Source organism: Centroberyx gerrardi, chromosome 23, assembly GCF_048128805.1.
Source record: "Centroberyx gerrardi isolate f3 chromosome 23, fCenGer3.hap1.cur.20231027, whole genome shotgun sequence".
NCBI lineage: Eukaryota > Metazoa > Chordata > Actinopteri > Beryciformes > Berycidae > Centroberyx > Centroberyx gerrardi.
This window is the reverse complement of record NC_136019.1, coordinates 1,469,492-1,492,751: the sequence shown is the minus strand read 5'-3', so window position 1 is coordinate 1,492,751 and position 23,260 is coordinate 1,469,492. Positions and strand designations below refer to the sequence as shown.

General features: G+C 39.5%; 1 protein-coding gene across 3 annotated transcripts; it reads right to left on the bottom strand.

Annotated features, from left to right (window-relative positions):
- Positions 1-426: 426 nt before the first annotated feature.
- Positions 427-22,003, bottom strand: LOC139915722 (programmed cell death 1 ligand 1-like). Of its 3 annotated transcripts, XR_013507964.1 has the most exons (11): positions 13,443-13,666; positions 9,699-9,751; positions 8,967-9,326; positions 7,546-7,698; positions 6,958-7,465; positions 6,424-6,842; positions 5,880-5,970; positions 2,670-2,746; positions 1,905-2,279; positions 1,647-1,811; positions 428-1,540 (listed from the first exon to the last, which is right to left on the bottom strand). XR_013507964.1 is itself a non-coding variant. In XM_078291675.1 (9 exons), exons 6-9 carry the CDS (start codon positions 2,719-2,721, stop codon positions 1,533-1,535), a joined length of 600 nt encoding a protein of 199 aa, XP_078147801.1. In that variant the 5' UTR covers positions 2,722-2,746; positions 5,880-6,842; positions 6,958-7,465; positions 19,913-20,074; positions 21,217-21,576; positions 21,949-22,003; the 3' UTR covers positions 435-1,532. The 3 variants fall into 3 exon arrangements, 1 of the variants encoding a protein (XP_078147801.1); XR_013507963.1 differs by having other exon boundaries at positions 427-1,540; positions 5,880-6,842; XM_078291675.1 differs by lacking the exons at positions 7,546-7,698; positions 8,967-9,326; positions 9,699-9,751; positions 13,443-13,666 and adding exons at positions 19,913-20,074; positions 21,217-21,576; positions 21,949-22,003 and having other exon boundaries at positions 435-1,540; positions 5,880-6,842.
- Positions 22,004-23,260: the final 1,257 nt, after the last annotated feature.

The window sequence follows — 23,260 nt, the reverse complement described above, 5'->3', positions numbered from 1 at the left end:
TACGGCTCCCCCATATGTTTGAATGCGTTGTTAGGTTTTTACAGCCATTTTTGCTCATTTTCATGAATAATTCTCAACTTGACTGTATATTGTAATATTTCGTTTTTTATTTTTGTTTTGTATTTTTTGTAGTTTGTTTTTGCATTTTAATCATATACAGCATGTACTTGACATGTACTTGACAATGTATACTGCTTTGGCAACATTGTATCCTAACAGTCATGCCAATAAAGCTTATTTGAATTGAACTGAGAGAGAGAGAGAGAGAGAGACTTGAAGGACAAATATGCTATGCTCCTATGCTATAGCTATACAGATGGAGTACCTAATATATTCATAGTCATAACTGCCAGTGTAGCTAATAATAATAATAATAATAATGATGATAATAACAATAATAATGATAATAATAATAAACTTTATTAAAGCGCTTTTCTAAATGGATTTACAAAGTGCTTTAGAGAAGAAATGATAAAACAGGTACAATAATTAAGAAGGGAAGTAAAATAAAAATAAAAACATTCAAAAAGCAGACAAACAAATGATAAAACAGAGAAGATCAATAGAAAGCAGCAATAAAAACATCAAAACAAAGGCAGTCCTATAAAAGTGCATCTTTAAAAGTGCTTCAACAGAAGACACTGAGGTGTCAGATCTGATTTCTTTGGCAGGTTGATCCACAGTGCAGCTGCTCTGACTGAGGAGTGTCCTTCAGTTTGGACAGTTTGACTGTCTTGTCTGTTACTGCTGATTAATGTCCAAAAGGATTTTTGTCGCCGCCTGACGCTGTTAGTTTCAAATCCTGTTGAAGCTACTGAACTAACGTTAGCAAGACTGGAGTCAGTTCAGCTGCAAAATTACTAGTGTTGGTATCCAGATCCTGTGCAGAGGGGGCGATGACATTGAAAGGGGGCTTTTAAGTCTCAGCGTCATCTCAGTGTGCAGCAGCATCTTGTCAATAGAAATGTAGGAAGCTTAAAAAATTAAAATTCCACAACTTGCTCCAAACTCTCCTGTGTTAGTGACGGGATGTAAACAGTAACCTGATAACTCTTCTTCTGCTGTTCTACAAACTTTAACGGTAGGTAACGTTTTTACCTTGTGGTATTTAAGTAACGTTAGTGGAATTAGGTAATTTAACAGATAACCGTGTGGCAATGCTTCAGTGCATCACGTGTGCCTGTAAAGGATCTGGGCTTGTTCATACGGAGATTTTCTCTTCATTCAACTTCATTCCACTATTTTTTAAATTGATTGGTGGGGCCCGAGGTGAAGTGCCTGATCTACCTATAGGACGGGTGACAGAGAAAGTTGGCGGACTGATTCAGCCGCAGGTTGGGGGCAAGGAATGCTCTGCCGAGAAGCCAAGGGCTTTTCAAAATAAAAGGCCCACAGTACATTTTTCAGTGCGGAGTCAAGGGGGGACACCCAGCATTTCTGCAATGTCCATTCACACTTGGAGCAGCTTGGGGTGAAGAGACAGTTTCTTCATTACTTTGCTGGACAGGAAGGAGATCAATGGCAACGTTTTCCTATTGATCTGTACATGAGACAAAAACAAGTGAGGAATCAGCATGGCACACTGACACACACACAAATTATATTTATAAAATGTTAAAAATTAGGAAAAGCAAATATAAGCCTACCTTGTTCTTTTGGGCAATGGGCTCGACAAGCTTTTTGATCTTTTTGAGCTGTTCGAGCTATTAGAGCTACTAAAGCTACTAGAGCTGCTGCTCCAACTCCGATGAGACCAAACCATCCAGGTTCTCTCTGCTCTGGACCTTCTGGTGTTTTCGGTTGTTTTGCAGCTGCATGGAGAAATCATACCAGAGTTTGTATATAATACACATCCAAAACTGAATTCTAACAAAATAACAAAGAAGCTAGTAATGTCAGCTTACCAGTAACATTGAGGTCACATGTTTTAAAGTGGCCGTCCCTTCCAACAGCTACAACACAGTGATAAGTTCCCGTGTCGTTGAGCCTGAGTTCAGAGAACTGGCATTCAATCCGTCCCTTCCTGGCGAGTTCTGCATCGCACCACACTCGCCCCCTGTACTGCTCGTCTGGAAAGAGTTTGTCCTCCACGCCGTTTTCCACATGGAAAATCTTCCTCCACGGTTCAGGTTTGACGTACAGAAGGTCGATGAACAGCGTGTGAAGAGGCATGTCGGCCGTGGCTGGGTAGAGCCATGTCAGAGTGACGTTACACTGCTCCTCTGCCTGGTAGACGCTCTGAGTTACACTGACAGTAAATGGAAACTGGTCTGCAGCAGCTGAAGAGCAAGAAAGACAGAAAGGGAGAAGGGAAGAGAGCAAAAAATCTGAAAATCAACAGTTCAAGAGTTCAGAGCATACCACCAAAATACTCTGTGAAAAATACTGCAACATCTAAGATTCATATAATGTTAAAGCCAGCCAGTAAACAGTAACAAGGACACACAGTGTCTTGATGTGCAGCAGCTCCACAGTTCAGCAGTGCTGCAGAGAGCAGAGTGAAGGATCCTGCTCAGTGTTTGGAGACGTTGCTCTGCCTCCTAACGGCCACTAGGGGGCACACAGGCTAACAGTGAGGAGGTGAGGGAGCTACTGTACAGGTCCATGAGCTGCTTTGTATCTAAAAATAAATCTTTCATCATTTGAAGAAGCAAACTATGGCTACTCACCAATGTCATGACAGCACAGACAGATGATCAGCAGCCTGCCACAGCTTTCCATCCTGCCATCGCGTCATTGGTTGATCCTGGTGGGGAAGAAGACAGAGGTGCTTGGACCAAAGGATTTGGTCGCTACTTTGGTCCACAATTGTTATATATAAACAATCACAATCCAATTATTTTCAAAATATAAGCTTTTTTTCTTTTTCATTAAATCAAGGGATTTAACATATAATTTAAAATATTTGAAAACATCTAAGTTGGGAACACCTTGTGTCGTGATTGGTTCTAAAAGACAGCCAATCACAAAGAAGAGGAGGTGGGCCATTCTCAGTTTGACACCAGAAAGGGAGCCGTTATTTTTCAAAAGCCACAATAAAGAAAAGAAGCTACGTTTTTGGAGTCTTTTTATTTTCAAACTTGCAGAAATGTCCTGTTTTAGCATGATGTGTTACATTTTATGATGATTTTTCTATCTGTACTGTCTGATTTCTTTAATAGCTGTTATCTGTAGCCTGCATTGGCTTTTTGATCTTAGCTAGCTAGCATTCAGTGTCTTCAAAAAGCAAGAAAGTGTGACTTCTTTTGCAATTGCTTTTGAAGACATTGGTGAAAACTATCAAATGTAATTCAATAGTGAGTGAATTAGCTAAAAAATGGCTACAAGATGATAACTTTTACTTAAATACACTTGCCAGAGGTGTGATCAAGCCAACTTTGCTTGAGTCCCAAGTCAGTCTCAAGTCTTGAAGTACAAGTCTGAAGTCGAGTCGCAAGTCTAAATGTAGATTACCTTACCAAGTCGGATCAAATCAAGAGTCCAGTATCAATTTAATATCCTAAAGAAAACTAAATATCTAGGACTTTTCAATGCAATATGGTTTTAATAGGATAAAAACTTGGTAAGAGCATCATGAGTTTGATTTCTATAATCAGTTTCAACTTCAATAAATTCAATCATTCCATACAAATTCAGAAAACAGAATTTAAATTCAGTCGTCTGCTGGAACAAATCTCATCACTTTCAATCTAAGTCATTTACACAAACACAAGATCTCAAGTCAAGCCTTTAGAAACCTTTTCAAGTCATCAAAGTACAAGTCAGAGTCAAGTCCCAAGTCACCAGAACCCAAGTCAAGTCCAGTCTCAAGTCTTCTCTTCATACATCACGTCAAGTCTTAAGCAATTAAAACTGGGACTCGAGTCCCACCTCTGGTTCTTGCAGGGGTTTGGCAGGGTGATTTAGATTGACTTGGTTGTGTTTGATGCAATAGGAAAACAGCTATTAAATTACTTTTATCATTTACGTTTAATTATATTTATATGAAACAATTGTCATTCACATCACATTTTGTAATGCCAAAAGTAGTTTCCAGCACACACACACACACACACACAATGTCTCTCTCTCTCTCTCTCTCTCTCTCTCTCTCTCCTGGCGTTCACATCTACTACAAAAGCCTCAAGTGTCTCTCTCTCTTGGCTCTCAGCCTTGTCTTTTCCCCACATTTCATTTACGCAGCCAACTCCCATTGGTTTATGTTCTGAAGTTTAGCTTTTTTATGCTAAAAACATACAGTAGCTATTGCCTTTGACTTACTACTGCTAGATATCGATGTGTTTTCATTTTATGCTTTTCAGTATTTTTTCCAGCTATGATGATGATGATGAAGATAGAGTATATGCCTCTCCTATTTGGCTTATATCACTGTCCAATCAATTCCTTTCCCACTCACTGACATGTTCTGGAGGAGATCTTTGCCTATAAATATCTCATATCTGTATTTTTCAACGATGGATCCAGAGTTGATCAGATTGCTCCACGAGCCAGTAAATAGCCTTACATTTACATGAATTCACCCCTTATCAAAATCCCCTTGAAATGAGTTAAGGGAGTTATTAATGGAGGAGATCCCATCAAAACCTCCTTAAACACCCCTTAATGTTTGAGTCCATAGCCTACTTTCTAATTTAATGTAATCCATAATAAGTTCCATAATAACCCTGCTTGGTTTACAGTTGTATGGAACCAGTTGTGTGATTGTGCTCTCATTGATTCGCTTGAGTTGGCGCGTCATTGCGTCATCACATTTACATTTCAACTTCGCTGTCACTGTTTGTCTCTGATGTCTCCTAGTGCCGCCTGGTGCCACCGGATATCACTGACTTCCCTTCCTGCCTTCCTGTCACTTAAAACACACACACACACACACACACACACACACACACAATCTCTCTCTCTCTCTCACTCTCTCTCTCTCTCTTTTAAAGTGGCAGAAGGGCTTATTTTCTGAGTAAAAACACTTCCATCATCTATCTGAAAGCACTCTGCATGTTCATAATCAGGAAAGTCAACACTGAACCTTACTATGTTTCATTTGGTCTCATCAGTCTCAACATCTCATCATGACCGAACCTCATCATCTGAGGTTCGGTCAGAGCGGTGTGGGTTTTTGTTTTTAGGTTTTTGGAAAATGGAGTTTCAGTTCAGGAAATGTGTGTAAGCAGTTGTGAAAAACTGTAAACAAATGCAGAGACCGTAGTGGATTTGTATGGATATATAGTGACATCTAGTGGAGAAAACTGATAATGACAACTCAAAACTTTCTTTTCCCTGGACCTAAACTGACTAAATGTAGGTTCTCACTCTTGGACCTGGACTCATTACAACATACTGGTAGTTTTGTCATGTGGGGAATCAAACTGAGTGAAGGCAGTCTCTCAGTCTCGAACCAGGTGTTACAGATGTGACATCATCAAGGTGTGACATCATCAAGGTGTGCGTGGAAGCTGGACAAGGAGAACCATGAGAGCAGGAGAGACTCTGATTCCTGCTGATTCCCCTCCGCAGGGTGAAGATGATCTGACCTGTTTTCCTGTGATAATTTGTTTTCTTTGTTTTCTCCAGATATCAAGTTATTTATGTCATTATCTCACCAAGTATGAACAAAGGAAAAAATATAATTAGTAATAACACATTTTGTTATCTTGAGATAATGAGAAAATTATGTCCTTATCTCGGAAAACATTTTTTGTTATCCCAAGATCTCAAGATAACTTTCTCATTATATCAGGATAAAAAAAAATGTTTTCCCCAAAATAATGAGATAAAAATAACTCAACATCTTGAGAAAACAAAGAAAATTAACTCCTTATCTTGTGAAAACAGTATAGCCTAAATAAAATGTATGAATTTATGTCCTCAATGGGCTTCCTTACCTGTAGAATTGACTGATTTATTCAATCCTGGTTCAGCTGTGAGGAGCTTTTTGTCACTTTGTGTCACTTTTTCCAAAATTGTGGAGTTCTCCTGTTGGAATGAAATTCAAAGAATATACAATTAAAACAAAATATTTCACCAAAAGTAAACTACTTTTAAAACTACAACTAAAATTGTTCATTTACATTCACAGTTTACTTTTTTTTCTGAAATTGCTTTACACACCAACACTGTAACAATGACCACAACCTGACACTCATGTACCGAACACAAGCACGCTTTCTGCTTTTCACTCAGATTGCAGTTCTAAATCACACTTTTGGTAAAACACACACATCTCTACTTCATAAATAAAATCTCTTGCCTTTATGCTAAACTGAAATTCCCTGCTGGAGACATCAAGTAGCTGTAAAAATTCTTCAATTACAAATCAGAGCAGGAGGCCAAAGGTGATTCTCTTATTTCAGAACTGAATGGATGGAAACACTGCACTCCTAGAGGAGGAACAGTCCTGTATTTTTAAGACTACCAGGTCTTACAAACCTGAACAGGAGACTTTAGAGAGCATGGTGAAGGCAAACAGCCATTAGACTGAGGGGACTCCAGAGTCAGATCCCTGCAGACCATCTCATGTTTCTACTGACAGATGAGCTTGTTGACACTGGACCACTGGTAAAATACAATATTTTGTTCTTGGATTTCGTGTTTGGCTACTAACATGATAATGTTTTACAAAAGGCTACTGTTTATCAGTAATGAAAATGAAGGCATGAAGCCACTGATAAGTAAAAGTATTCATGAGAAACCAAATCAGACCAGCTGAGATATCATGTTTGATGGATGGATGGACGGGCACAACCTGATCCAAAAAAAAGAAATACAGTGAATCATTTCTGAAATGTCCATTCATGCATAGAGATCACTGGCGGGGGTTTTCCTCCTGTTTTCCTCTGGGTCTTTATCTGTACATGAAACAGTAACAAGTGAGGAATGAGCATAGCACATTGGCATGCACGCACACATAAATTATATTTAGAAAATGTTACAAATGTTAAAAATAATGAAAAGCCAACATACCATATTGGCCTTTTGGGGGACAGTGATGAGGAAAGAATACTGCTAGCGCCGCTAGAGCTGCTAGAGCTATTAGAGCTTGTGGCACAGCTGTGGTGAAATCAAACATCCATCTTCTCTCTGCTCTGGATCCAAGGTCCAACTGTTCTCTAACCCAGTCTATAACATCTGTCCAGTCTTCACCAACCTGAAGGAACAGAACACCAATACAGCTGCAACCTGCAGAACGTGAGGCGACCGGCTGGGGAAACTTTGTGTTATTCCTCTTTACAGTCTTTGCCATTAATTAGACTGGACTTGAGTCTTTGTAGCATGAGCAGAACTCTTTTCCTCCCCACTTTGATTCAACTTGTTCATTCAGTTTCAGTTTCATTCAACTCCGCAAACGTCTACACTGCTGTCCCTCCATCTGAGCTCCTGGTTCATCACCCCCTGTTTCGCTGAGATGAGCTCTTGGTTCTTTGTCTGGTCAGTCATGAGCCCAATGTTGACATTTCCTCTTGGCCTTGAGCTGTACATGAGGCAATAACAAGTGAGGACACACACATGAATTCTATTTATGAAATGTTTAAAACTAGGAAAGGCAAATACCTTGCTGTTCGTTTGGACAAGAGTGTTGACGAGCGAATGCTGCTAGAGCTGCTAGAGCTACTAGAGCTGCTGCCACAACTCCGAAGAGACCAAACCATCCAAGTTTTCTCTGCTCTGGATCCTCTGGTAGATCTGGGGCAGTTCCCATTTTCCCTGGAAAATAAAACACAAGTAAGTATCCTGATCACACAGGATGTGTTTTAGCAGCAGAGGATGGCCTTTTCTTGTTTTCAATGTGAGTGAAGCTTTTTGTGAGCTGCCTTTGTGTTGCTGGAGTCTTGCAGTTTCCTAGTTTTGGTGCCTTTTTTGGAAGAGCTCCTTGAGCGCCCCAAGAAAAATACGTCAACTTTAGACAATAAGGCACCTACATCACTGTCGTTGTTTCTCTATATTCTGCTTGGATCAACAGAGAGTGGTTTAGTAAGAGTCAGTCAAAATGTTTGGATGCATGTGATCAGAACAAGGACACACAGTGTCACAGATGTGAAGCAGCGACAGTTCAGCAGTGTTGCTGCTGAGAGGAGAGTGAAGGATCTGGTTCAGTGTCTGTAGAGAGAAATGACTCCTAACAGCCACTAGGGGGCAGAAAGGCTAACAGTGAGTTACTTTACAGGTCCATGAGTTGCATCTATAAACATGATTTGGATTAAAGGATAATTCCGGTTTTATTTTATTTTTTTTGCTGTGTAAGGCGGGATTTCCCATCTAAACAAACCAAACTTTTCAGGTTAAAGTGAGAGTGCAGATTGATTTGAAAGAAATCAGTTAGGAACTAGCCTACTTTTCATTCACAAATAAAATGTAAGATGTTTGCTTTCATACGACTATTTTATGCTTACATCTTTGACCCATAAATCTCCTCCATGGATTATGTTATGTCTGAAGTTTGGATTTGTATCATAAATGATATCATGAATGGGATTGAATGGCATCTAGAGCTAGGGAACAGCAGCCTCACTGATAATGGAGATAACAGTGATAACAGTGTAAACATCCACAGCAGTTCCATAAGGGAGAGATGCCAATCAGAAAAATGAGGTGAACTTTCACCAATACCAATAAAAACCAATAAAACACTGTTGACGATGGTACTGTGAAAATTCATACCTTTGCATGAATTCTTATCAGTATACTTTAACATAAGGTATACCGCCCAGTCCTACTGGTAACAGTCCCATCCTGCAGTAGTACTACTGCGGTAACCATGGTAACAGTTCCCTCCTGCAGTAGTACCACAGTGTTAACCATGGCAACAGTCCCATCCTGCAGTAGTACTACAGTGGTAACCATGGTAACAGCAGTACTGTAGAGGTAGCCATGGTAACAGTCCCATTCTGCAGTAGTTTTCCTTCTAACTAAAGAAGCTGCTGAAATGAATCTAGTGAGGAAAGTTCTACTGAGTTCTACTGAGTTCTACTTACCAGTGACATTGAGCGAGCACGCACTGAAGTTCCCTCCATAATCAGTGGACACTTCACACAGGTACGTTCCTGAGTCGTTAGTCCTGAGTCTGGACAGATGAAGTGGGATGTGTCCTTCTCTGAGTCTGTGTTCGTCACATCGCACTCGTCCTGCAAACTGCTCATGTTGAGATTCTGGGTCTTCAACACCGTTTTGTAAATAATATAAAGTATTTTCTTCAGTTGGAGACACCAGTGAACAAAGGATGTAAAGTGAGGAGAGAGACATGTCGGGTTTGGGTGGGAAGATCCATTCCATCGTCACGTTACCGTTCTCCTCTGCCTGATAGGAGGTCTGCTTCACATTCACAATGAATGTTCCTGTGGGAGAGAGAGAGGAAAGTGAGGAACAGAGAGACTGAGAGTGTTTACATGCTCACCAATACTCTGATATTAACCTGATTAAGGAAACACTCTGTCTATATAGGTTTTGTTTGAGAGTTTTAGTGTCCATGATGGTCTCAATGCTGTTTCAGAGGCTTTTCCACCTGACAAGAAGAAAACTCTGGAGGAAACATCACAATATCAGCTGATTTACTGACAGTAATTTGAGTATTGGTGTGCATGTAAACATACAGTTGTAACAAATTAAAAAGACAAAGAGGCTGTGAGGGTAATGAAGTAAGAAAATCTGTTACTGAGGCTGAAAATATGTTTATATTTCTGGATAATGAATTGAAGGTGGAAGCTGACCGCAGACACAGGATGTGAGGAAGAGCAGCAGCAGGATCCAGATCATCTTCTCCCTGTGAGAGCAGAGGACAGAGGGGGAGGAGTCATGAACATGTGATGAAACCTAAGTCATCTCAGGCAGTAGAGCCTCTCAGATCCCTTCACACCTCCAGCCGTCCTGTGGACCGACAGCAGACACCGAGCCATGTGAGATATGAAGTCTGGGTCTGATTCACCTGCTGGAGCTGAGAGTGGAAGAATTACCGGCTCCCTGTACTTTATCCTGATTATTACACTGCTGCTTACCAAACATGTTTCATTTGACAACAAATATTGATTTCAATGATCTATATTATGTATGTATATATGTGGTTACAGTTACAGAAAGTCCTACATTCATGCAGATTCATGCAGGAAAACTGAGGGAATCCTGCTGGATTTTCATGATCATTTTCCTGTGGGATTTTTGAAGGATTCCTGCTGGATTTTACTTAAATAATGCAGTAATTTTAAAATCCTGCAGGTCATGGTCCCTCAGGACTCCAGCAGGAATTAGCTGTATTAATGCAGGGCTTAAAGAGTTCCTGCAGGACCGGTCACAGTCCTCTAGGAATCCTGCAGCTGCTTCCTACAGGATTTGGTCGCTCCTACAGGATTCCTCAAAGTTCAACCTTTACCAAGCAATCAAATCAAATTTTACCACAAAGTGGAGCCAGTTAACGTGATCAGAGGTCAAAAACGACACTTGAACTGCAGAGCGCAGAGAGTGGAAGGCGGGTGGAGGGGTGGAGATTCATTTTACAGAAATATCTGGAAGGCCTTCGGCGGATGCAGCTATAACTTCTAGTTTCAATACTTTAATCACATGAATAAATGTGAAACACTTTCGGGATAAAAAAAAAAAAAAAACTAAAAAGAACTCTGGTAGTTAATGTAGAGGTGCACGTCTTCCAAGTAATATATTTTAGACAAGATAAAAATTAAAATAATTTGATTGTTAAAATTGATTATTTTTGAAACATTTTTTATTCACAACAAAAATGTTCTGCAACCAAACCATTCCCTGCAATTATTCATTTTAACAATATAGCCCCCTTTATATAATATTTAAAACAAAACATAATTAATACCTAAGTGATAAATGAATAATGTGTGTGATGTAAAGTAGTGTTGTTGATAACAAGCTGCAGGTGACAGCAGCAGCAGTGAAGTGGACTTGGCTCTGCTGAGTGTGGGCAGAGAGGGGAGGGGGGTGTTTCTGTTTCTGGGACGCTGGAATACACTGTTGAGCCTTCTTGAGGTGTCGTGGGCCTAATTCAACGAAACATGGGTGAAGGAGGAGCCACTTGAAAACCCCAATGATTTACCTACACTCACTCACCCTGAAGCTAGAGCAGGTAGCTGGTGAATGTTGCTGCCTGTCTTATGGTACTGTAGATTTATGACGTTGTAGCCTGATGTTTTCTATGGTACTCACTGGTATGGTAGTGTATCATTCTGTTAAACTCTGAATTGGATCTATATGAATGCTCACCTTGGATTATGGCACAAGGGATATTAATATCATATCCTGTGTATTGATAAATGCTAAAATAAGACCTCTAGGAATGTACAAAGTTCTGTTCTATTTTTTTCTTTTTTTTCTTTCTTACAAAAATGGTAAAAAAAAAACTAAAAAAAAACATATCAATCAATATTATGAATATTTTATACAAATTAACATACAAGATGTATAAGGCCTATGTTCATTTGTATGTGTGGCGTTGAAGAGAACTACCCAGCAAACATTTCCTCAACCTGCGTCGAGGCCAACAAGTCTAATAGACGTCGAGTCACAACGTGACTTTATTTCGACCATTTGCCAACATGACAATACAATCTTAGGGGAATGGTGATTTCGAGGAAAACTTGTTTTACAGTGGTGTAACCGAATAAACACTGTATTTAATTACAAGGATATAATTTTGTAACTTGAGTGCGAGTGGCAATGTTTACGCATGAATCGCAAAGGTTATTATTCCAAACGCAGTATGCTATCATGTACTGTATATGGCCAATATAGGGGCTATAATAGGTTTATCTTTTATTCCAGCATTTCCTCTAGTTGCCTTTATAGGAACTATTTTTCCTTGCGCATCAACACTAAGTAATCCCTTCGGCCTCCAATGCATGCGCCACCGGGGAGATCAGACAGGCACTTCGAGTTCGACAGGGGATGCGAGTTGGTCAGGTGAGTTAACAAAAGGCACTTTGATTTAAAATACAAATGTATTTACAAAGACGTATTGTGCTTTTACCCTTTGCATTCAAAACTTTTGAGATTGAGGCTACATGGCTTTTTTTCTTTTTGTTCTGATCATAGTTTCTCTGTTATCTCTCTACCTACAATACAGACAGTCATGGAGTTCTGGACAAAATCATATCTGACAATAACAATATTCTCAGATTTGGGTCCGAGAGACAAAATCTCATCAAATGGGGGTCTGTGGCTCTAATGTGGACTGAATTTGGGGTCCTTGATATGAAAAAGGTTGAGAATCACTGGTCTAAACAGATAAACAACAGACATTGTCGTCACATATGTAATCCATCTGTAGAAACTATTACCTAAAGCTGGACTGTAGAGTATTTGCCCTAACAATAACAAATTCCCTGTATCCAGACCTACAGCAAATTATACTATTGGCCTACTGAAAGAACCAAAAATAAGTAAGAAATGGTATCCATTTCACAATTGCCATAACAAGATGAATAAAACAATGAAGTCAAACAGCATCACTGCCTCTCTCTCCATTAGGCTATGTGGCCAGTTAATGGATTGTGATATTCCAACAGAAGTTACGCTAAACGTAACACAGTTACACATTAACAAATTCACACAGCAACCTGACACATTTCACAGTGGCAGCAGCTCCGGGTAAGCCAATCCTACAGGGTCAGCTTCCATGCAGCAACGGAAATTACACATTACAACAAATATATCCGCTTAAAAGGCTAATTGGTTACTCAGCCTTGTCACACATGCACACTCTTTAACAGAACAGTAAATTGGCACTGTGGTAATACTAGGAACTAAAACATAACTACACTCTTAACAGTTTTACTGTCCGCTCTCCTCTCTCCGCTCCTGCTGGCAGCAGCATACTGCTGTGCTCTGTTCACAGCATAGACTCACTATAAACAACAATTCGCATCGGCACAGTCCCTTTCTAGAGCCTCTTAAACTATGTTGCTCCTAATAAAATCTGTTTAACTGCAGGTGAAGTGGACAGCAATTTTCACTCTTCTCCACCTGTCTTTGAAACATTCGGGTGTACAAACGTTTCACGTGATAAAACAAAGCTTCACAAAAACCAGTTTTTAGATCTCCATGGGAATGCTTCATGCTGCATGCAAGTCCCTGCATGCAGTGTGACCTCAGTGTTGTTGCAGAGCGAGAGAGGCAGATTTGCAATTTGTACGGGAAAACATGGCAAAAAATACACAAATAAATAAATAAATGTGAGCAAATATCCTACTACAGCTCCTACTGCATTCATTTAAATATGACCTGGCACATTTGTAAATCTTTTCTGTGACTTCAAAGTTGGAAAATTTGCACCTCACTCTAGTTCATAGTTCTCATGAACCTTACAACCTTACAACAGCCCTGTGTAACAGAGAATAGTTCTGCTTCAGTGCTAAACCATCACATCGTCATTTACATATATTTATTAAAGAACGTATTTTTAAAAAAGAATAGCCCAAGAACGTCATGGTTCTTACCTGCTGGCAGAAAAAAACGAAACAGACACCAAATCTGCAGGGCGTAGCCAATCAATCTTGTTAATGTCTATGCTGTGTTGCTCTGAAATTATATAATGCAATATTGACATTTGACGTCTACAAAAGTTTAGAATGATGATCTGCCCATGAGATGACAGAGTTTCCCCAGCCTGTTGATACTAGATAGGATTTACCTCCCTGACACCCGCTGTCTGCTGAGAAACTGAAGGAAAGTTTCTCTTTAGACTGAAGGAGCTCAGCCTGCTCACTGCTCACCTCAGTCAGGTATCAACACGTTTTGGAAACTTTGCCCACTTAACTGCCAATAAGGAATGCTGAGAACACTGACCTGAACAAAGCCACTGACGCATTTAAAAACTGAAATTGAGACATTTGAACTTGTAGGGTCGATGCATCTTACATGACCTAATGTGAAAAGGTAAATAAACATGCCAAAATTCAGCTATGCCCTTTTTTTCTATAACCTAATAGTTGTCAGTTTCAATCAACAGTATTGCAGTTTGCTTATTATTAGTTGTAGTCTTGTAGTACTTTATACCTAAGATGAGAAGACAGAGGTCTCCGTAGGAACCCCTGTTATGGTTCTACAGAGAACCACGGTACTAACAGGGCAGAAGTCTCACAGCAGCCAGGAGGTCGTGACCCTCAGTGCTCCTCGATTTGGCCGTGATGCCTTAGAGACAACCGCTCCACTGACGGATCAAGGCAGCCTGTGTGGATGTGGATCTTATTCAGTTGTTAAATATTTGTTAGAAATTGGTCATGACGTCGGCCTTGGAAGAAAAAAGACTTCTGACCGACTGCTACATGATGTCTGGTTGAAGTGCTGTGTAAAAGCCCAACTCTGCCCGCATATCATTAGCAATCAACAAACAGTTGCATTTCATTTCTTGCACTCTAAACACGGTTACTGGAATCAAAGCCCTTTCTGTTAATGTTTTTGTCTTCCTCTTCTGTACGGTAGGAAACCTCAGAGACTTTGATCTGAGGCAGGTGTTCTTCATGCAGGAAAGGCTTGTGGATTTCATATTCCTTTTTATTTTCCAAAGTTGAAGTTCGGCGCTGCTGTTGGAGAGTCTGCACAGAACAATGTTATTACACAGGTGTACTAGTGAGATGCCACTGCAGTAAGGGTGACTTGTTTACTTTCGCTTACTTACCCGGATTCGAGATGTTACATGCCTTTAGATGGCATAAAAACATGTGATAATAAAACATGTAATAATAAAACGTGATAATAAGTACTTGAGAAAGGTTTTACTCTCCATAGAGGGTTAGGGTTACATTCTACTGGATGGCAGTGCTAGAGTTTATAAACCTAATACATTTAGAGAAATGCTTTTCAAGATCCCTCATAACATTTATCCCTCTAATCATTCCTCGTCAAAATATATGGACAGAAGCAATTTCTATGAATGTGAAAAGGTTAACACTTTTTTAGTCACTTATCTTAGTACTGATAGGATCTTATGGCATGAATTTGACATATATGCTGTTTGTCTGACAAAGATAAAACATTTGACTGTGTTGTGAATTCCGTTATTGTGGAAAATAGCTACTACATGAGTGATATGGATTATTTACGCAAATCTTTAAACTAAGGCTAATAAGAACCAATCCTCCTGACTTGCTATCATACATTTTGTCATAACTTCCAAACATAACTGTATTTTTTTCCCCCATGTCTTTACTCTTTATTTTTCTGTTTTCTTATGTTCTTTTCTATCTCCTAAGTTACTTTCTCTTCATTAACTTGTTGTTTATCTGTGTACACATCTGAAACAGGGGCGAGCTGAGCTTGGAGCGGACCAATAGCTTGGTATTTCCCCTAAAGCTGAAGACAGTCAACAGTCAAAGAGCCGCTGAGTTTCCCTTCAGCCGCCGCCTAGAAAGTTTCCCCTCACTGCCACTGACAGCTGACCCGACCTTTCCCCACAGGCTGCCAATAAACTACAGGAGAAATCTTCTGTTCTCTGGATGTTTGTCGTTGGAAATACATGAGGCCAATACAGAAGCTATGTGTAAAGCAGAAAGTTGAAGGGACAGGTGTGTTTGCTTATCAGGGATAAAGAAAGTAAAACAAAACGGATCGCTTGCAGGCAAGCACGAACATAGACTGTAAAGAAAGGGGCAGGACAAGCCGGTTGTCGTGTCTCATGACTTATGAAGTATGATGTATTCAGCAGTGTCCCCATTGTTTCAAGGGAAAAACTGCGGAGCTTGTGTGTCACTCACAACCAGGTCTATATGCCTCTAGTCTCTGCACCTTCCTCTCTTTCTTGGTCTCATGCAGTTCCCAGCTGATCCACTCCTTGATCTTCGAATTCACCTACAGGTTAAAACTTTACCAGTTCACCAGGGGATTTTACCTTTTGGTAGATAAATGAAGGAAACAGGTTTTCATTCTTGACCAAGGACTGAATCTATCAGCGTCACACCACTTATCTGCTTCTTCCATTTAATGAGTTAAAAATTTCTTACATTACTGTCAAACTGTGATAAAGAATATAAAATGTGAGCATGTTTTTTGACTTTTAGTCAGTATTATTCAACTGTCCTGCAAAGTCAACATGCCTGTCTTGCAGTTGGATCATTTTCCACAGGAGGAGAGACGCTGCTGCCTGACTCTCTATAATTAATTGGAAGAATTTCACAGCTGGAGTAAAAAACTCTACAGGAAGACTATGAGCAGCTGTTGACTGAATGTGATCGATCTGATCTGTTATTGATGTCAAACTGTGACGCACTGACACTCAGTCTGGTCCAGGACTGTGCTGATATGAAGATTACATAGTACAACTATCTCAATACACGATATTATCTCTAATTATTAAAAAAATGAAAACTTCAAAAACAGTACTGCAGTAAGCTCCAATTACTTAAAAACTAGTTTATCAGATCAATTACAAGAGATTTGACCAAAATTATAAAATGCTGCTTTAGCTTATAGAAACTGTAAGGAGAAAGTAAGAGGAGTTTTAAACAACACAAATAAAAATCCAAATAACAGCATCTAAAGTAAATAAAGTAAAATGAGTCTCAAATAAAGTTCAACTGGTCTGCATCCACTTTAACTCAGTGAGCAACATGAACACAAGTTTATTAGAGGACTTCTCCTTCTGGGAAAAATAAAACTCTTCAAACACCTGCAGTCTGTCCTGATATTTCCCTCTGAACCTCTGCTGCCCCCTGCTGGATTAAAGCAGAGCTGAGATATTACTGGGTTCATGTCAGGATGCACAAGTTCTTTAAACAGATTCATTTCATCCATCCGTCTCTTACTGTCTTTTTGTCAGTGATCCTGATGAAAACCTGCTGGACGAGGTAAAAAAGTCATTTTCAAATCCTGCTGCATCCAAACCATCAAAAATAAGTGAAGAAAAGCTGCAGCCGAGTTCAACAAAGCATCTCATGTGATCACCGCCTCATGCTGGAGGATGTGATGATGAATCTACTCATTATAATGGACGGATGTATGAACAGGTCCATGTGGATTTGAACCTGTCACAGGGTGAGGAGGGAGGTAAATGACGTCACTCCTAAACACTATAAATCCTTTTTGAAGAAACGTTACCTGAAATTCATCATTCAGTATTTCAGAACCAGAGAATTTCTCCTCAGAAACAGAACGACTGTGTGAGCCGCGGTCTGGAGAAGAGTTAAAGCTTCATTAGAAACCTGGAATGAGCTTTACTTTTATTAAAACAGTTTGTCAGAATTATATAATGACATTCACAACATATAAAATCAAAGTAAAATATTTTACTAAAAGTAAAATATAAATATATATATATATATATTATTTAAAAATTATTTGCAATAGTCTCTGTTTATATAGTACTTATCTAAAAGCAGAGCTTACAAAATGGCTCATCAAAAGGAATAATGAAAAGAAAATGTAATATTTGTAGAAAGGAGTTGAGACCAAATGGGAAACATTCAAAAGTGATTTAAAAAATAAATTAAGATACATCACAACAGTAAAAGTGGGAAAAGAAAAAACAAATAAAACATGATAATAAAAAAGTGCTTTTCCAGAATAATGTAGAATTATCTATCTTATGTTTAACAGTACAGGATTGGATTGGCACACAGTAATCACAATTCGCTTATCCACATATTGCACAGAACATATTAGCCTACATAGGTAGCATGTTAGCATGATGCCATATTGTTAAAAGACTTTCAGTATTTGCAGTAATAGAATTTCGAACAGTAATGTAAAGACATTAAAGACTGAGGAAGATAACAGCGCAAATATGATAAAAAAATATATAATTAGTGATAGTCTATATAGTACATATCTAAAAGCAGAGCTTTTAGTTCAAAAGTGATTACACAAAAAAAATTAAACACCACAAGATTAAAAGTGGGAAATCAAACAAATATAAACAAATAAATTAAAGCATGTTTATAAAGTGCATTTGATAGAAAGTATATGATTGGCACACAGTTGTGCTTTACTTTGTCAGTTGTCAGAATGGTGGAATGACATTCACAGCATATAAAATTAAACAATATGATGAAAAATATGATTAGTGATAGTCTATAATACATATTTAAAAATAGAGTTTACAAAATGGAAAAGTGCTTAATAACAAGGAAATGTTTGCATGCGTTAAAGTGATTAAAAAATAAATGAAAAAATCACCACAAGATTAAAAGTGGGAAATCAAAAACAATATTAAAAGCATGTCAATAAAGTGCTTTTCATTGGCCCACAGTTCCTTATCCACAAACTGACTCAGTGCAAGTCAACACATCTCAACTGTTCAGTTAGCATGTTGACCAGGTGGCTCCCTGCTCATATCTACATACTGCACAGAACATATTACATAGGTAACATGTTAGCATGATGTCACATTGTACATGTTAGCATGATGTCACATTGTACATGAACACAGGATGACACACTGACTGACAGACAGATATATCAGCTCAGTGCTTAAGGCTTTAGATGAAGGATCTGCAGGCAGGGCCGGCTCTACACTACAGGGGGCCGAGGCAGAACTTTGTTTGGGACCCCCGTACCCCCCACACTGTAATAAAGGCTCCAAGTATACAAATGCTGATAAAAGAGTTTCAGTATTTGCAGTAATAGAATTTCAAACTGTAATCTATAGACATTAAATACTGAGGGAGACATGAATAACAGCACACTGAACAAAATAAAGCAAGGTAAAATAATACAATGGAACATAAATACGAAATTAAGAAACTCAACAATGGTGTCGCAACTGCATAGTCAGCATATAGGGAAAGCTTATGGCTAAAATTTTGTCCACTTACATCACAAACCAAAAACCGATTATTGCAAAATATGACAAAGTGCTAAAATAAGAAAGGTAAATATATCAGATTTTCATCCAAAATCATGGTCTTTCTTTCATCTTTAACAGATTTCCCTGTGAATATGGAGGCAAAGAGGAGGAGCTTGTTCCTCTCTCTGAACACAGAGTCTCTCCTCAAACAAGCTGCAACAGTTTAGTTACTTGCAAGTTATAACAGCTTGCTTAGTTACTTACAGGTGATGACAATTTACAGTTTACAGTGTACTGACTAGATTAACATTAAATACATTTCCCATTCAAGGAAATGGAGTGTCCTATGCATAAAGTGCAAGTCAAGCACAGAAAAATGCTGTGCAGAAGGAACACCATGACCTCAACACATGTAGGGACCAAAGGACTACAAGTCCCAGCCTTCACCTCTCTCAAAATGGCGTCTCAGGACAGACACCTGAAACATCTGAACTACAGCAGGTTGGGAGCCGGTGAGTTCAAAGGCATGATGTCATCTGCTCTACATAAACAGCTGTTTACAGTCACACATCCTCTTCAGACTGCGGCCCAGCTGTGATCGTCAATCTGTTTGTGCAGAAATCCCAGGACAACAGACCATGAGAACCAGGTCCTGATCAAGGTCCAACTGTTCTCTAACCCAGTCAACCTGCAGAACATGAAGCAACCGGCTTCCCTCTTCCTTCACATGATTCTGCATGAAACGGACATCGGGCTCGGGCCCAAAAGCGACGCACTGCTGAGGAAACTTTGTGTTATTCCCCTTTACAGTCTCTGCCATTAATCAGACCGGACTCCAGAGTCTTTGTAGCATGAGCAGAACTCTTTCCCTCCTCACTTTCATTCAACATATGACTTCAGTTTCAGTTTCATCCAACTCACGGAGGCAGAGGCCTACGCTGCTGTCCGTCCATCTGAGCTCCTGGTTCATCACCCTCTGTTTCCCTCTCTCTCTCTCTCTCTCTCTCTGTCTGTCCATTCCCACATGGAGCAGCTTGGGCTGAGGAGATGAGCTCTTTCTTCTTTGTCTGGTCAGTCAGGAGCGACGTTTTCCTCTTGGCCTTGACCTGTACATCAGACAATAACAAGTAAGGACACACACACAGAAATTATATTTATAAAATGTTTCAAACTAGGAAAAGCAAATACCTTGTTGTTCGTTTGAGCAACAGCGTTGACGAGTGAATACTACTAGAACTACTAGAGCTACAAGAACTACTAGAGCTGCTGCCACAACTCCGATGAGACCAAACCATCCATGTTCTCTCTGCTCTGGATCCTCTGGTAGATCTGGGGCAGTTCCCATTTTCCCTGGAAAATAAAACACAAGTATCCTGATCACACAGGATGTGTTTTAGCAGCAGAGGACAACCTTTTTCTTTTTCCAACGTGAGTGAAGCTTTTTGTGAGCTGCTTTTGTGTTGCTTGGAGTCTTGCAGTTTTCCACTTTTGGCGCTTTTTTTGGAAGAGCTCCTTGAGCGCCCCAAGTTGAAAAAAACAAAAAGTCTACTTCAACCAATGAGGCACCTACATCACCGCTGAACTGTGAAAGGCCTTGTAGCAACAAAGAAAATGTCCAGTGAATGAGATCAACTTGTAAGAAAGGAAAACATGTCTGTCTGCTTTTGGGAATATTTTGGATTTAGCTAAAATGACAAAGGTGAGACAGCCAACTTGAAGCTGTGAAGCTGTGTGAACCGAATGCCAACAGGAAGTTTATTTGAGTTCTGAGATTAATCTCAGAATCTATTGACCTGTGAGAATAAAGTCAGAATTCTGCCACAGAAGGATCCGGCTCTCAGAAGTCAAATAAATTTGACTGAAGCTAAGTATTATGTTCAGACAATATTTAATTTGTTTTAGATCATTTGTTGTCTTTAGTTGTTCATTACAGGTTTGGCACAACCGGCCACAATAGATAACTCTGTGTGTTTATTTCAATGTTAAATAATGTTTGTAAAAAATCTGTAATATAGTTATTTTAAAAATAGAAGTTCAAAGTGTCCTTCACTAATTGAAGAAAATAAAAAACAGGGAGGTCAGTTCAGGTATTCGGGTCACCAGCTATTGTTGGACAGTTGTTTATTTCCTGGTTTTGCAAATCCGACAGCATTATAAATTCAAACCTTTACATGAATTCATATCAGTATACATTAAAATAAGGTATACCGCCCAGTGCTGCTGGTAACAGTCCCCTCCTGCAGCAGTACTACAGTGGTAACCATGGTAACAGTCCTCTCCTGCAGTAGTACTACAGTGGTAACCATGGTAACAGTCCCCTCCTGCAGTAGTACTACAGTGGTAACCATGGTAACAGTCCTCTCCTGCAGTAGTACTACAGTGGTAACCATGGTAACAGCCCCACCCTGCAGTAGTTTTTATTTTAACTAGAGAAGCTGCTGAAATGAATCTAGTGAGGAAAGTTCTACTGAGTTCTACTGAGTTCTACTCACAAGTGACATTGAGCGAACAGTCATGGAAGTTCCCTCCATAATCAGTGAACAGTTCACACAGGTACGTTCCTGAGTCGTTAGTCCTGAGTCTGGACAGGTGAAGTGGGATGTGTCCTTCTCTGAGTCTGTGTTCGTCACATCGCACTCGTCCTGCAAACTGCTCATGTTGAGATTCTGGGACTTCAACACCGTTTTGTAAATAATATAAAGTCTTTTCTTCAGTTGGAGACACCTTTACACAGTAGATGGTAAGTAAGGAGAGAGACATGTCGGGTTTGGGTGGGAAGATCCATTCCATCGTCACGTTACCGTTCTCCTCTGCCTGATAGGAGATCTGCTTCACATTCACAATGAATGTTCCTGTGGGAGAGAGAGAGGAAAGTGAGGAACAGAGAGACTGAGAGTGTTTACATGCTCACCAATACTCTGATATGAACCTGATTAAGGAAACACTCTGTCTATATAGGTTTTGTTGGAGAGTTTTAGTGTCCATGATGGTCTAAATGCTGTTTCAGAGGCTTTTCAACCTGACAAGAAGAAAACTCTGGAGGAAACATCACAATATCAGCTGATTTACTGACAGAAATTTGAGTATTGGTGTGCATGTAAACATACAGATGTAACATATTAAAAAGACAAAGAGGCTGTGAGAGTAATGAAGTGAGAAAATCTGTTACTGAGGCTGAAAATATGTTTAGATTTCTGGATAATGAATTGAAGGTGGAAGCTGACCGCAGACACAGGATGAGAGGAAGAGCAGCAGCAGGATCCAGATCATCTTCTCCCTGTGAGAGCAGAGGACAGAGGGGGAGGAGTCATGAACATGTGATGAAACCTAAGTCATCTCATACACAGATAGAGATGAGGTGAAACAGCTTTAATCCAAAGTGAATACTGGGACTGGAATAAACTTGTTGTGTAAGGAATCCAGTTTATTTTCCCCACTGAGATCTGTTCATCAGGAAGGAGCCACATTCAGCTCAGTCAGCTTGTGTTTGGTAGCTACTGTAGCTATGGCTTTGACACGTTTTCCATCTCAGGAAAGTAGTTCCGTAGCACCGAAAATAGTCCCCGGCGTAATGAAGCATTTGTTCCCATTTGAATTTGATTTGGTAATAACTACAACAGCCTGACTTTTCATGGTAACAGTTAGCGATTTTTAAAATTGAAACTATGTCTTTGTGAGCTGTATTTAAAAGTTTTTAGCTTACAATTGGAGCCAGTGACTTCCGGGTTGACGGCTAAAAACGGAACGTGGGAAGTCAGAAAGTAACGGGAGCAGAGCAAACGTATTGTTGATTTTGTTATTTTCATAGGATTGTTGATGGTAAGCAATGCATTAAAAACACCAGTTTTATCCTTTAAGCAAACCATAAATGACATAATTTATTGTGATGCTGGGACAAAAACCAACACCTGTTGACACAAACCAGTTGACCAGCTGAGCCCAAAATGCATTAGTGATCGTACATGAAAACATGACACACTGTCACACGTGAAGCAGCTACACAGTTCAGCAGCGTTGCAGAGAGGTGGAGAGTGAAGGATCCTACTTCAGAGATAGAGCCATGACTCCTAACGGCCATAGGGGGCAGATGGGAGCTAACAGTGAGGAGGTGAGTGAGCTACTTTATTTACTTATTAGTTTATTATGTAGTTAATTATCCCTAGTTTTCTTTTGCCTTGACTAGACCTAACCCCTAACCAGCCACCTATTAGGAACAGTCTGGTTTGTACATCCTGTTAATGACAAACTCATGATAAGGAGGGAATTTATGAAAGAATTAAAGTTACAGACACCAAGATGTGGGACCATAATTGTCTTTTCAAAAATTTAAATTAAGATTAAAAAAGGAAAAAGAAGAAAATCTATAGAAAATCTATAGAAAAATATGTTTGCCAACAAACCAGCAGCACTTCCAGTAGTTCTCGAGCTCTCCTCACTACTATCTAGCCTCCCATTTATAAACCTAAAATCATCTGGATTTTTAACTCAAATATCCCCATCTGTTCAGTCTTTTGAAATTATAAGTGAACATTAAAG

Excerpts from the sequence above, each read along its gene's own strand:
- LOC139915722 (XM_078291675.1), bottom strand. The coding sequence starts at position 2,721 with ATGGAAAGCTGTGGCAGGCTGCTGATCATCTGTCTGTGCTGTCATGAC. Across the intron at positions 2,280-2,669 it reads TCTGTGCTGTCATGACATTG|CTGCTGCAGACCAGTTTCCA; the intron begins GTGAGTAGCCAT and ends CTTGCTCTTCAG. Across the intron at positions 1,812-1,904 it reads ATGTGACCTCAATGTTACTG|CTGCAAAACAACCGAAAACA; the intron begins GTAAGCTGACAT and ends TTCTCCATGCAG.